Source organism: Ambystoma mexicanum, chromosome 7p (assembly GCF_040938575.1).
Source record: "Ambystoma mexicanum isolate Mex_15411 chromosome 7p, UKY_AmexF1_1, whole genome shotgun sequence".
In the NCBI taxonomy this organism is placed as follows: domain Eukaryota; kingdom Metazoa; phylum Chordata; class Amphibia; order Caudata; family Ambystomatidae; genus Ambystoma; species Ambystoma mexicanum.
In genome coordinates, this window is record NC_090939.1 from 477,445,443 (window position 1) to 477,460,957 (window position 15,515).

At 46.6% G+C, this 15,515-nt stretch overlaps 1 protein-coding gene across 1 annotated transcript in view; it reads left to right on the top strand.

Annotated features, from left to right (window-relative positions):
- Positions 1-15,515, top strand: part of EFHC2 (EF-hand domain containing 2) — a 369,754-nt gene that overhangs the window by 19,363 nt on the left and 334,876 nt on the right. The window contains exon 2 of the mRNA XM_069636501.1: positions 2,743-2,928. Coding sequence (XP_069492602.1) covers positions 2,743-2,928 — 186 coding nt within the window. The remainder of the gene's footprint in view (positions 1-2,742; positions 2,929-15,515) is intronic.

Here is a 15,515-nt window from a genome sequence, read left to right on the forward strand (position 1 = left end):
GACTGTGGGAGGAGGGCTAAACATACTTGTGAGGGGGTATCTAACTTCCTTACACATTCTATTGACACTCTTCTGATGAAGCTTCAATTAAAAGCAGAGAACTCTCTACAACTCTCTTCACGTCTAAAACCAGACACTTAAGGACTGCTATGAGAATGGGCTGTACCCTGCCCCCTGCTACCCTTCCAATCACTCCCCTGGGATGCAAGTGCTAACAACCATGACCATTTCAATAGCCCACAAATTTATGCTTAGGAAAGCAGTTGCTAAAAATGAAATCCTTTGCATTCGTAATTGCCGGGCTTTTGTTCGTCCAAAACCATCAAGGACCACATTGACACCCTTGCTCCTGCTCTGCCCAACTTCTGCAACCACTCCTTTGCCTCCGGAGCCTTCCCCTCCCCTCTGAAGCACTCTCTTGTGCACCCTCTTTTCAAAAACCCCACAGCCAACCCCTCAAGCCCAGCTAACTATCGCCCACTCTCTATCACTCCTTTTCTGGGCAAACTCCTTTAAAAGCTGGCCATCTCCCAGCTTAATCTTCACACCAATTCTGTTGGTTGTCTCCATGACCATCAGCCTGGCTTCAGAGCTGCCAGAAGCACGGAAACTGCTCTCTGAACATCCATAAAGACCTGCTCTCCAACCTTGAGTCTTATATCCCACCTGTCCTCATCCTACTCGATCTTTCTTCTGCCTGTGACACAGTTAACCATGTCATTCTGCTCAGTTGCCTCCGTGATAATCTGGGTATCACTGGTCAGGCCCTGGCGTGGCTGACCTCCTTCCTCTCCAACCAACCTTCCCAGGTCCAACTTGGGTCCTTCCTTTCCTCTATCTCACACTCTACCTGTGGTGTTCCCCAGGGGTCTAACCTCTCTCCCTGGCTTTTCAACCAATACCTGGCACTGCTCGCCCACTGCATTGCTGCTCTTTGCTCAAACTTTCAATGCTATGCGGATGACACCCAAATTGTTTTCAGGCTCCCCTCTGCCACCTCCTCTCCCTCTCTCATCTCCGGCTGTCTGTCTGCAATCCATGGGTGGTGTGCCGCCAACGACCTCTGCTTTAATGCCAGAAAGACAGAGGTCCTCCTCATTGGCACACCTGCACCTTCCTTTCTTTCTGTCCTGTCACTCTGTGGCCGGCCTCCCTTGGCCCTCTCCCTGCTCCCACTTGCGAGGCTAAGAACCAGGCTGTCATTGTTGACTCCATGATTTCCATTTCTCCTCACATCTCTGCTGTCTCAAAAAAGTCTAACTACCAACTGCACCTCCTCAGATGTATTCTTCATTTCCTCTCCTTCCCCCAGAGGCTCACTGTCTCCAGAGTTCTGGTTCTCTCTAGGCTGGATTATGGCAACAGCCTCTTTCTAAATCTGCCTGCAATCACTCTCCGCCTTCTGCAGCTCATCCAGAACAGGACTGCAAGACTTGTCCTTGGCCTGAAGCCCTGGGTTTGTATCTCTCCAGCCCTGAAATGTCTTTATTGGCTCCCTGTGGCTGCAAGGATTACGTCCACAAGGCTTTTTAGGGCCTGGATCCACAATACCTTCAACTCTTCCTCCGTAAATACATTGCTACTCAAGCTCTTCGCTCCTTCACATTCAACTCCTTCAGGGTCAGTCGCTTCTCCAAGCAACGAGTGGGGGTAAATCCCTTTCCTCGGCTGGGGCCTCCCTCTGGAACAGCCTCACTGCCTCTCTGAAACTTGAGAAGAACCATCTTCAGTTCCGGAAGCACCTCAAGACCTTCCTCTTTGCTTCTGCCTTCGCTCTTCCTCTCCCCTGCTAATCTGTCCGCTTTGGCGCCAGGCACCTGATTACCCTCTGATTTCGGGCCCATACCCCTGCCCTCCCAGCCACACACCCGCACTGCCTCCTCGCAACCCCTGCACTTGGGTCGGTATCTGCAACCCCACAGTCCCCTTCCAGCACTTATCAGACTCTCGTTGTCCACACCTTATTCTCGCACTTACCACCTGCTGGCCGAACTACCTGTTGTTCTATTACATGTTCAGCACTTTCCACTCCCCACTTGCCCCTCGCACTTTCCCCCTTCTCGCTCCCCTGGACTTGCACGTTCTCAATGTAACTGGGCCTAGTAAGATCGTTGTTTTGTCCTCCCTTGCCTAGTCGCGCCCTGAAACACTTGTGTATGGGCGTGATACAAATAAAATATCATATTATATCAGTGCAGCCCTGGTGTTGTGTCCTGCCATGCTTGTCGACATTCCTGTAGGTGAGCCAGGCAATGTCAACATAACCCAACATTTCTGCAGGAAGCTAAAGCCCCATCTGCCTAGCAATCATTGGAGCCACTGAAGAGGGCTAACTACAAGGGCTTTTATGTGCTGGGACTTGTCCTGATTGGATGGACTGAGATCACGACCCCTCACCATTAGGGGCTTCATTTCGTGTTTATTTGCTAAACTGTTAATACTGCACATAAAATTATTGTAAAGTATGTATTTTTTCGTTGCTGCTGGTTGACTATACCATTAAGATAATGCATAATAGGAAACCTCCCGTCTTGACATAGAATCAGGCCACACTCAAAGTTACATGTAGCCCGAGTGGCCCATGACTTGCTGGTGGTAAATATATATATATATGCATATATATATATATATATATATATATATATATATATATATATATATATATATATATATATATATATATATATATATATATATATATATTTTAAAACCAAGTTTCTGATTTCCTTTTTTCTGTTCCAGCTAGGGAAGGAGAAATTTCATAAATCTCAACATTTTGGTTACTGCAATAAAGTTGCCATGATCGACGCGGAAAAGCCTGGAATAGGAGGTGAACCCTTACTTGGTCAGAATCTGAAACCGAAGTACAGCGTGTTCCCCCGAGGGATCGGCAGCGACGCCCCATCATGGGTAGCGTTTGATAAACAGGTATGCTATGCACCTTACTCTTGCGTGAACATTATCCTGCGTGTACTGGGGGGGGGGGAGGGGGAGTAAAACACACGGAGTACTCGACATGGTTGCCATGATTGCACGTTTCCAAATCTCACGGAAGGAAGACAGCCCCCCTCTCTTCCCACTCCCAAACCCCCAGACCTACGTCCGTTTGAGAACAAGAAATAGAAGGTACATAATTATAGGCACATCTTTCCTTCAATTTCAGTCTGCAAATACATTATTCCGCCATCGTGTCTTGATGTTGTGTGTGTGTGAGAGAGAGAGAGAGAGAGAGGTGGTGCTACATTTAAAATGTAAAGTTCGTCTAATGTAACTATACCTTCCTACCCTGACTCAGAGAAGGCAGGCATAACTGAATGTGCCCGGTAAACTAAAGAAGAATCTGTCCCATTTTTCTAAGTGGAAGGAGCATAACTAAGCAATGCTCTTACAGTGACACCTAGCGGCCACCTATAGGATGGCGTTTATGTAGAGCGTGTATTACTCGGCTTTCACCCTAACCCCATGGCGTATCTCGGTTGAGTTAGGAAGGTTTTCTTTTTCTTATGGTACAGCAGCACACAAATAACAATCATTGGTAAAGCCACCTGATTGTACTCTTGTATCGGTAGTGGATGAGCACTTTCCCGAACACCGACCTCTGGCGCGATATAAATGCATATTAGCCCAGTACCTCCTTCCTCGTCGCATTTCTCATCCGAATCCGTATTACATTCTTTCTTACCCCTGTGGGGATCTGGATCCTCCCTTTCTTGGGATTGTATACTGCACAGGGCACCTACTTTGCTCTGTCTCCTGGGAGAATGAAAAGGGCCGTGGCAGGGCTGCAGGCTGTCCTAAGATTGCCTGTTCAGAATTTCCGGTTCTTGAGGACGTGAAGAATCTTGATAGGAGCCGTTGCCCTCGGTGGGAGAGGGCAGGGCCTGGTCTCAAAGGGTATGACAGGATGATCTGCGTCACGTTGGAAAAAACAGGTTTGTGGCAGGGGGCTAGCATACCCATCTCAGAGTTGTCAGCCTAAACAGCAACGCAGGTGTCCAGGAAGCAGAGCACTCATTAAAGGAAGAGATGGCTTACGCGTATAGGTTAAGATGGATTTCCAAACTCGACCCTGGAGTCAGATTTTGGGAGGCCGCCTGTTGTGGCCTTGTAAATGATCACACCAAGCAGGAGATTGAGTTAGTGTTCCTTCAATTGCACAACACACATAACTCTGCTTTACCCACAAATTACCATTCGGCATACAATGCAGTATTTGGTGGTATAATCAATTTAGTCCTGCTGGCAGTTCCTGTATTTAGGAGAAGTATGTGGGCCCCTGATTAGGAGGTATCAGGAGAGAGCGTTGGGCAGCCTGCCTCTCTGTGGCTTGCCTCGATCGTATTGTGTTGAGCGGGAAGTTCCCGTTAGTGATCTAGCAGTCGTTTCTGAGAGAATTGGCACGGGACTTCCTGGTGGTCCTTTACTCTGCACCACCCTATTGTGCTGAACAGGGAGATACTGAGATTTTAGCCAAACCCAATCAAGGTAAGGCAGCAGGGTGGCAAGGCTTAGTCTCATGAGGGCTGATGAGTGGTATAGGCCTACAATGAGTCCACACAGAGCAACACTAATAATTCAAGTTAGGTAACTACACAAATATACAATAGTTTATTAGGCCTTTAAAATGCACACTAAGCAAGTACAACTTCTTGTCAAATAGTGTCACACACCTACTCTAAAGCAGATGTATACATTTACTATAAGGAGAAGAAAGAATGTATGTACTGCAATAACCAGTGCAACATAAGTACTTATAGCCATGAAAGGTAGTAAAGACACTTAGAATAACCACAGAGTAGTACCCCTAACACTTAATGAGTCAAACCCTAAAATGGTTTGGGCCCTTCTGCCCTAAAGTCATCAGATCCAACGCTTATACTTCACAGATAGTTTTATTAGAGATTGGAAGATGTCAGTAGTCATAAAGTCAAAATGGTACGTAAAGTACAAACTAACAGGCTCTGGATTTGGCACGGGACTTCCTGGTGGTCCTTTACTCTACATACCTCCTTTTGTTGGACAAAGTGTGTCTCACTCCATTACATAGTCATTGTACTTTCATGGTCTTCTTCTATCTCTCTGTGGGCGGCTGCTCTCTGCATTCTCTTCTCGCGTCTTTGCAGCCCTTTCACTGGTTCTCTCTTGTCTCACCACATTCTTCATGGGACTAGCTTACGCTTGGGAGGGTGTCCCTATGTCTTCCATCTCTGCATGTCCAGATTGTTCTCCTATGGTCAGGTTCTCTTTGGTCAAGCTCTCCTCTTGACTTCTGTGCTCTTGTGTCATGGGGCTGAATGCTTCTGTCCCCCTTTCGTACAGCGCTACCCTCTCTAAGTTCCATCGCTTCCTGTCTTGGGTGCATACGTGGTTTGTCCCTCGCTGCACCACTCTCAGTGGTCTGCTGAACTTGGACCCAGTCTCGGGATCTCTGTGCACCATTTTAATCTTTATCAGGTCTCCTTCTCGGACTGTGCTTTGCTGAGGCTTTCTCCTTTCGTCGCACGTCTCTTCATGTTTTCTTTGCTCTTCTGTGACCCATTGGGGACACAGTCTTTTGTGCTTGGTCCAGTCGAGGAAGGCCTAGGGGTCGCAGGAACAGAGGTCACTTTGAGATGCAGGATTTACATTCAGTCAGTTATGGTGCTTAGAAATCATTTCCAGACACCTTCCAACTGAAAACTCAAATGAAAGAAGATGAAGACATCTACATGCAGGCAACCTCGGGACACCTCTAGGATGCAAAGAAGACTGATCACAGTAGGAGTCACCACAGTCAGGCAGCGGCAGGTGATCATCTAGGGATGAATAAAGAAGCAGGTGCTGCATGGCTTCCGTTGATGCCAGATGGCTGGAAATGCAAAGCAGGCATCTTGTTCAACTAGTTGAAGATCCTCTAAGGTCCAAGGATGCACTCTGAACGACGATGGCTGAATCGAGGTAGGCCAGGAGACACCTGGTCAGTTCATCAGTTGATCCAGGGACACTTCCGAAGGCTCAGAAGGCATAGATCTTCAAGCAGGGGTTGAGACTGGTTGTTCCCATAGGTCCAGGGTTCAAAGCCCTGATGAAGGTCTTCTTGAGATCAGGCAGAGGAGCAGGGCTTCACCAGAACTTCACTGGAGTTGGTGCTGGTCAGCTACAGGGGATGTCCTCGGCTCGTCAACTGGCTGCTCTTTTTCATAGAGGACTTGGCTCCAACAATGATCTGTCGAATGGCTACAGGACCCCTCCATTTATCCAAGATTTGGGCTGGGAGCTCGCCTAAGCCCACCAAGGGTAAGGGTCTGACCAGCAACAGACAATCCGACACTTGGATGTGTATTGGGAGAAGACAGTCCCAGTCTCACACACAAACCGCCCCTTAGCCGGCAAAAGCAGCAGCTTCCTCCAGGTAAGGTCTTTCCTTATATGGAATCTCCTGACCTGAGAAGCCAGGAAGAAGGCCAAATAACAATATGCCCAAAGGACAAGCAAAATCCTTGTGGCTCGACCATACTAGGGTGCTATCCACTTTTAGCGACACAACAGCTGCTGCCACCAGCCCATCCTAGGCATATTGTAAAAGTAACCAAAAAGCCAACGTATCCTAACTGCCCTTTAGTGGGATGTGTGCAATTGTAAAAAATATAAGAAGTTTACAGAGACATAGAGCCTCGTTACGAGTCTGGCGGAAACCGCGCCAGACAAACCGGCAGGTAGCCGCCAGACCCGTAATGATTTACCAGCGCCTGACTTACTGAAATAACCGGGGCATTACAACCCTGGCGGTCCGGTAAGTCAGGCGCTGGTAAATGTTGATCCCCATTCCCGTGGAGTCCAGAGGACTCCACGGGAATAGGGACCATGGAGGCACTGGACTGGCACTGTTAATAACGGCGCCGGTGTTTCGTGACAGTCTGCTGGCAGGTGCCGTCCCGCCCACCAGGGTCAGACCTTGGGGGCGAAACGGCACTCGCCAGCAGACTCGTAGTTTGCCGGTCCGGAAACAACGGTGCTGGTGAACTTACCGGCACCATTGTTTGCAGACCGGTAAACTTGTAATGAGGCCCATAGTCTCTGAGTACTGATAGTCTTATGGACAATTCAGTTTCCCCATAAGAATGAGCAAACAGGCATCCAAAAAGTTACGACAGGGTTCAAAACAAAGTAAAAGAGTATGGGTGTCCCATAGAAGCTATGTGAGGAATCAGCAACATGGAAATCTTTCGTAACAGTGAGCAAGGGCATGTTAGTGCTAAGTTTACTCTAGTAAAGTTCGATGTGGTAATTTTCTAGCATTGTGGAGCACATAGGATGTACCATCTGAGAGATGGGCACATTCATGAGACATAGAGTTCTCGAGAGAGGAGACACTATTACTCCCACCTAAATAGCAGATGCTGTGTTTGCCATAAGTGGTCTTGGTCTAGGAGCAGACGCTCATGGGATTGGCGGACTTGAGGATGATCCTACAGGAGGGATAGATCTCCAAGACAAGTCAGGCACTCTCCAAGTCAGCACAGATCCATGCAGAAAACCCCTTGTGCTGGAGATCGACCACAGAGCAAAAGAAGGGAGTCAGAATAAAGAGACTCATCCCTCTCCATGGTTATCCAAAACCAGAGAAGAGATGCAACTTCTACTTACAGAAGCCATTTCTCAAGACTAAAAAAAGAGAGAGCAAAATGCCCCAGGCATTAGACACCCAGGCAGAAAAGTATCCTTGCTAGGGATGGGTGAAATTGTTAGATTCTTCTCTGCCAATCTCGAAAGCTAAATCGTCCGATTTTTATGTGACTCACCCCAATTCGTCATTCCACAACCCCCCTGTATCGAAAAGAGCGACTTGAAGTTTATTGTGCCACTGCGTGAGCCCAGCACAAATCGAAAAGAGCTCTGTTAAGTTTATCGTGTTGCTCCACAAACCTAGTATAAATCGAAAAAAGCAGCACAAAATTTCTCAGGTCGCTGCGTGAACCTAGCACGTACAGGGACGTCATTACACCAAAATGCCAGGGGTAGCGGAAGTGACATCACACCACCCTTGACCTCTGATGACATCACAGGAAGTGATGTCATTTGGCCCCACTCCAAAATGACATCACGGGAAGCAATGGAACACAACCGTTGACAAACAGGAAGTAGTATCACATAGCATTGTTCTTAAGTACACTAGGATAAATAAGGTTACGATATAACTGTAATGTGATCTACATTTCATACAAGAATTTATCGTTAATATCAGTGTGTATAGGCTCCTTATCACCAAATTACTATGAATGCAAGACAACATCCAAGGCCAAATGATAATGATGTGTTATTAGATAGCACTTATGATTAAGCGCTTTACATAGAACCAATATACATACAATATCACCCAATCTGTGCTGGTACTCATTTATAGACCTCAGAAGGATGAAAGGCTGAGTTGGCCTTGCAGGGTTTCGATGATGTAACCTGCAGATCACACACACATCGCAGCAACGAGCGCTCAACCCACTGAGGTATCTTACCACCTATAGCTATCTTACCGACTGTAATAAAAGGGGCAATTACATGTCTGAATGTTCTCAAAGTTAGAAAGCAAATTACACTCTATAGTGGATACCAATAAACTGATAACTGAGATTTAACATCAGGCCAGTTCATCTGCATGTCTGGTGCAAAGTTGGCCACATGGCAAGCCTGCGTGGATCTACTTTTCAGGCTTCAGAGGTTGGCAAAATACACACCATTGGGAGGGTTCATAACTGTGTATTAAAGAATTTAGAGTAGCGCAGGGAAAGCAGCGCACTCACACGGCATCCCGTACTCTGGGCACTCGTTACCTCATACATGCAAACAAACATCCTGAACAGCATGTCAGGGAGACAGGAAAGATAGACACATTACAACCAAGCATTCATTGTGGCACAATGAAATCAAGGGCCACTTGATGTGCTACGGACAAACATTTCTCCACTGTGCACAAGCTTTTAGGCACAAGGATTGTGTCAAGTGACCGAGGACACCAAGATGGAATGTCTTGTGATGATCGTAACAGAGACAACGGCAGAAAAAAAACATGCTATAACTGCAACTTTGCAAGAGCAAAATACATATAGTTTTTGATTGCATTGTGAATTTGAGGTGTTTAAGAACAGACTAAATCAGTCTAAATCAGTGACACGTCCCCTGAAGTGTGCCTAAAATAAACTTTTAATGATTCTAGCAAATATTGTATAGAATTCCAGACAGACTTCGTTTTTTTAAGAGGCCTGAACAAGAAAGCCGGCCACTCCAGAAACAAAGAGCCACATGGCGCTGACCACAGCACAGCAGCTTCCATTTTAAAAAAAGAAAATACTTTTTTTTGTTTTAGGGGTAGCAAGGGAGATCTTAGGGGTCGTAATTGCGCCCCCTGGCCACCCCCAAATGACATCCCTGAGCATGAATCAAAAAAGTGGCATCCAGTCCAATGTGCCACTGGCCAAACCTAGCATGAATTGAAAAAGAGCAGTGCAAAGTTTCTCGTGCTGCTGCGCAAACCTCTGTCGGATAGAAAAACAAACCTGTGCAAAGTTTCCCATGAAACTAGCACGAATCGGGGGATACCACACAAAGTTTCTTGTTTCACTGCGCAAAACTAACACGATTCAGAACAGTAATGCACAAAGTTTCACATGACGCTGTGCAAAACTAGCACAGATCGAAGAAAAACCACACAAAGTTTCTCTTGTCGCTGTACGAACCTAGCACGTGTATTAAATGTGCTAATTCAGCATCAGACAGGGGACGCACCTACCAACTGCAAGAGTAAAGAAGGGGGATGGAGAGGGCAGCTCTGCAGGAAATGACACAGGTATTCTAAGTCACAGATGCCGCATACAAAGGGCTTCACCAAGAACTGGAGGGGGTAATGATGCATTGGGTGTACTCACAGTCCAAGATACTGGTTTATGATTAGTTAAAGAAGGGGATGGACAAAAACAGTGCCATCAGAAACACATGTAGTGGGAAATCCCTTTGGGGCGGGTTGGACCTGGGAAACCTTGATCTGAAACACTTGACCAATATGACAGGGACATGCAAAGGGGGCAGGGCTTAAGCTACTCATCACGAGAAAAACACCATAACTAGAACAAGGTGATGCAGTTACAGGGCAGTCAGCCAAACTAGCTGCCTTGCACAGCAGCGGGGAGGCTGGCTCTGTACCAGAGTGCCGGTCACATGACCGCTGATGCCCACTGGCAGGCGGATGTGGGAGAGGAACACTGGGTGTAGTGGCGTTCCTGGGAGAACCAATCAGATGGTAAGTTCTTGAGCTCTGGGGAGGTGGCCAGCCTCCAAAGTATCTACCACAGAGTTTGGGAATGTCATCATCCAACAGGTATTGTGCGAATGTCCCCTATCCCACCAGCTGCAGGTGTCTTGTGTTCCGTTCTCAATGGCGCTAACCAATGGCAGTGTATTAAGGTTCCGGCGGTCAGCACAATGTTACTTCAGTAATAACAAGTTGTTCCGGGGTGGGGTGTGAATAAACGTGGTACCACATGGGGAGGCATTGTAATGGGAAACTGTTAAACTGTTTGCTTTAATTACGCTTCACTAATCAATGTAAACTTCGTGGAGGTGATGTCTACGAACCAATGAAATCCCTGGGAAACATAGAAATAGTGTTTCGATGGATTTCTGACCATTGTATATATTGGTATAAAACTACTGTTCATATTCCATTCAAATGTCAGCCTCTCAATCAGAGCCTATCCACTGTTCTGTTTGATTTGTGCTCACCCAGCTGTAATAAACAGTGTTGCTTTTTACCTGGTGTTTGCTCTACTTTTTCAGTATGTGGTATTTATTATGCTCTAATTGGTGGACCCCTGACTACACACACATCGAAAAAACATGCAAAGTTTCTTGTGGCACTGCACGAAACTGATACGGTTCAGAAAAAATACACACAGTTTCTCATGTCCTTGCACAAAACTAGCACGGATCGAAAAAACACCTGTGCAAAGTTTCTTGTCTCGCTACATGAAACCAACATGAAAATGAAACACCACGCTCCATGCAAAACTGTACAAAACCAGGGTAACGTTCTGTGGTGGCTGAACCGTAATGCTGATTTTGTGGAACGAGCAGAAGCGGATTACAGAATGAATTTTGCACTTTTCATTTTGGGGGCGGGAATTTTGCCCACTCCTAATCCTGACACCAAGGGCTGACAAATGCCTAGGAAGTAGAGCCCTGAAATCCTTTCCCACATGTGGCAACATTTGTATTTGTATTTGTATTTATTTTATTTATATAGCGCACCTAACCCTCAGGTATCTGGGCCGATTTCTTGAGGTTACATAGTTGCATATTTACATACAGTTTATATCGCAGATATAAAGGTTTATATAGTGCAGTAAGAAAACAAAGTGCATCTATACATAGGTTACATAATTACATACAGTTTACATCTCAGAACATGAAGTAGATATAGTACAGGAGAAAAAGAGGCAGAAAAAAAGAGGAATTCCCTAACCTGTCAGCTGATTTGAAGGAACCCAATCACTGTCTGAGGAGATATGACTCCATTCCAGGTAAACAAGCTTGAGTACTAGGCAATTTTCTTACGGCACTGGATAGAGAAAATGTGGATCTGGAGAATGTCTTGCTGCCCAAGTTAACATCCAAGAAGTATCCAGTGCAAGGTGACGACCTTAACCTCAGGGGAACATGACGGCGAGAGCATCCATGGCCACACAAGATATGGGTCCCAGGAATGCCCATTGTAGGAGGGCTGATACAGCTCTAAAAATGCATGTGCAGGTTATACCCTCTACTAATGGCCAGGGTTGTATGTATGGTATTTGGCACAAAAAACCTTAAAAGGCTTCTAGACTATCTACACAAAACTAGATATGGAGACTGTGGCTAGATGTTAAGCATTGTAGAGAGAGGATCCAAATTGTTCAACCACTAACCTGGATTCAGTCACTGTTTCAGCTTGTACTGGCAGTACACCATAGGCAACAAGACCAATATACACGCAAGAGATTGGAAGATGGATTTTTTCCCAAAAAATACTGTTCTTCACATGCTCTTCTAGGGAGACAAGTAGTTTGGGCAGGATCTGGACAGCATGGTAAAACAAATCCTTTGAGGACTGCAAGTTTTGTGTCCTCTTCTGGGAAAAACTGCACTCCGGCAACACCCAGCCAGGCCTATGATTTTCAAGAATACAAGAAAGCATAATGGAGGTGGATGACAGCAAAGTAGAGGCAGAGGTTCATCGTTAAGGAACCCTCCAAATCTTCCAGTACAGCAAAAGTACTGCATTCCTCAGTTTCTTCATTCATAACTGGAGGAGGTTGAATCTAAAGGAATAAGCAGGCAGAGTGGTGGAGAAAGTTTACCAGTTGAAGTTCATGGTGATTCGTCCTCCATCAGCAATAGTCATTATTCGACTCCACCTTCTCCTTCTCTCCTCACATCTCCGACGTCTCTAAGAAGTCAAACTATCAGCTGCACCTCCTCAGAGGTATTCTTCCTTTCCTGACTTTCCACCAGAAGCTCACAGTCTCCAGAGCTCTGGTCCTCTCTAGGCTGGACTACTGCAGCATCCTCTCTATAAATCTTCTTGCATCTACTCTCCGTCCTCTACATCTTGTCCAGAACAAGACTGCAAGACTTGTCCTTGGCCTCAGGCCCAGGGATTGTATCTCTCCAGATCTGAAATCTCTTCATTGGCTGTCAGTGGCAGCAAGGATCACGTTCAAGACCCAATGCATTGTCTACAAGGCTTTCTGGTGCCTGGGATTGCACTACCTCCAACTCTCTCTTCCTAAACATCTCTCTTCTCAAGCTCTCTGCTCATCCACCTCCAACTCTCTGAGGGCCTGTCACTTTTCCAAGCAGAAAGTTGGAGGCAGATTGCTTTCTTCGGCTGGGCCTCCCTCTGGAACAGCCTCCCTGCCTTTCTCAAACTTGAGCAGAACCACCTCTGTTTCCAAAAGGAACTCCAGACCTTCCTCTTCGCTTTCGCTTTCTCTCGTCCTCTCCCCTGCTGATGACCCATCTGCCACATGCACTGGTCACCGCCCACCCTCTGAACTTGGGCCTGGGTCCCTGCATGTCCAGTTGCACCTCACACTGCATCTCTCTCCCCCCAAGCACTTGCGGTCTGTATCTGTAACCCTACAGTCCCTTCTCTCTGCACTTATGAGCCACCCATTGACTGCACTATTTATTACCTATACTTCTCCATCCCTGCGCCCCCTTGGCACTTCTCCCCTTACACTTCCCTGCGCTTGCACGATCTGAATGACACAAGGCCTAGTAAGATCGGTTTGGCCCTCCCTCTGTTTTCCCCCTCCTTCTCTTGTCGCGCCTAGAAACACTTGTGTACAGGGGCGTTATAAATGCCATATCATATATCATTACCCTAATAAACTGCTGAAAAACAAGGAGAATTTGCAGACACTACACACGAATGCCATCGTTGCTGTCCCCACCTGCAAGGAATGAAAAGGATTTTATTCTATTTCTTTCTTTGTGCCCGTTAAGATGGATTTTCAGAATCAGCCCTGTTAACAGGTTTTCAGAGGCCCCCCTGTTCTGGTGACCTGAGAAAGACACCAATGTCCAGCCAAACTATATCTGGGTAGTGTGACTGAACAGCCAGGCTTAGAATAAGGAAGTGTGAGAGTGGTGAATGGTTCAGTTGCGCCCACACAGAGCACTCCTAATAATACAAGTTAGGCAGAATGTATATAAGTAAACAGTTATTTAGGCCATTCACAAACCCTGAGCAATGAAAAACCACAGGTACGTAACACAGCAAAACATTCACTACTAATATATACACAGTCACTTTGGTGTACTCTGCTAAGGGCACTAACACTTCACTTTTAGAAGGCTGTAGTATAGTAAAGCAAGAGAAAATAAAATGGGGACGTAACCATCAGTAACCATCAGTTAGTGAACTAATATGTTGTAAATAAAGGAGTTAGAAAAACCACACACAAATCCTTATAAATGAAGGCACTACACCTTAAAAAAACCATCCCTCCCTAGAAAGGATGGCACAGGTCCCAGTGTATGCCTCTTCAGAAGGTTAGAGATCTGAACAAGAGTTGGCAACGTGAACAGGCAGTTTGTAAGTGTCTTAAAGTTAGATAACAATTGAAGAAAAGGTTGAGCTTGGTTGCACAAGCCGAGAGGTGAGAAAACATACATGGTTGTTCAGGAGAAAAAGAATCACAGAAGCACTGAAGACGAGACTAAGGGATTTGGCTGGGAAGGACAAACTCAGGCCTGAACACACTGGGCCTCATTACGACTTTGGAGGTAGCCATGCACTTAATAAGGGCATGTCTGCCTCCAAAATCGTGTCCAGGTCCGGGTTCCCTGAATGGGGAAATACCGGGCCATATCGATTTTGGAGGGCCCGGTATTTCCTCCTTCAGGGAACCCGGACCCAGTCCTTCCCCCATTACCATTCGAGCCCCCATAGGGCTCAATGGGAATGGGGAGGGAGCTAACAACGTGCCCGTTAATGACGGGCCCGTTGTTAACTCCCTGGTCCCCTCGCGGGTCCCGCTATGGACGTCTGGTAAAACCCGACATCCAGAGCCCGTCCCGCGAGGGAACCTCGTAATAGGACGGAATGGGTTTAACGGCACCGGTACCATTACCGGCACCGTTAAACCCATTCCGCCCTTCTTGTAATGAGGCCCTGGGAATTTGGTGAGGACTGGTACATCTAGATCAGCCTTGGAGCCTTTGCCTGTGTTTGTGCCCTCCCCGACTTATACATGGCAGAAAATAAAACAGACACACCCCGGGTGGGGAATAAGGCAAGGAGAACAGGCTGGGAGAGTCCAAGGAAAAGTTTATCTAGGTCTCTGAGAGCGCTCTGCCAAAATTAATGTTACATTCCATTATATAGGTACAATGACACGTCTAATATATGACGCTACGTTGGACCCGGATTGGTCAGCCAGGGTGGTGTCTTAGGTGTGGACATCATCTCGTCCTCCTGGTTGGTTGCTTGGTTGGTGGGAGGATAGACGTCAGATATCTGTGCTCCGGATGGGTGAAGGTCAGGTCGGTGTGAAACAGCGTGGTCACTATCTAAGCTAACATAACACATTCTCTACAATGCATGCACTAAATACTAGTTGTTTCAAAGACTCTCAGTAGTTTATCATGTCTCTATACAAATCACTCAGGTATCTATGTCATCAATAACATTTGGATTATACAAATCATGGGTTAGGGGTCTTGACCACTATACTACAATGACCGGAGTGTAGGTTTATGCTTACAAGAATCTCAGGTATGTGGCATTTGTTAGTACTGGGCACGATATACTGCAGCAGGGGTCTAGTGTTAGTTGGGGGTTCACTGGGTGGGCATCATGGGCTGGTCAGTGGTCTGGCACATGAAATGAATATCTTGCAGGGAGACAGGGTCAGAATGGCAGTAAGTTTTCACTGGGGAGGGTGCGGCGGCAAAGACACGTTTGTGGAGATGGACGAGCTATGGGCTTAGTTCATGCCGGT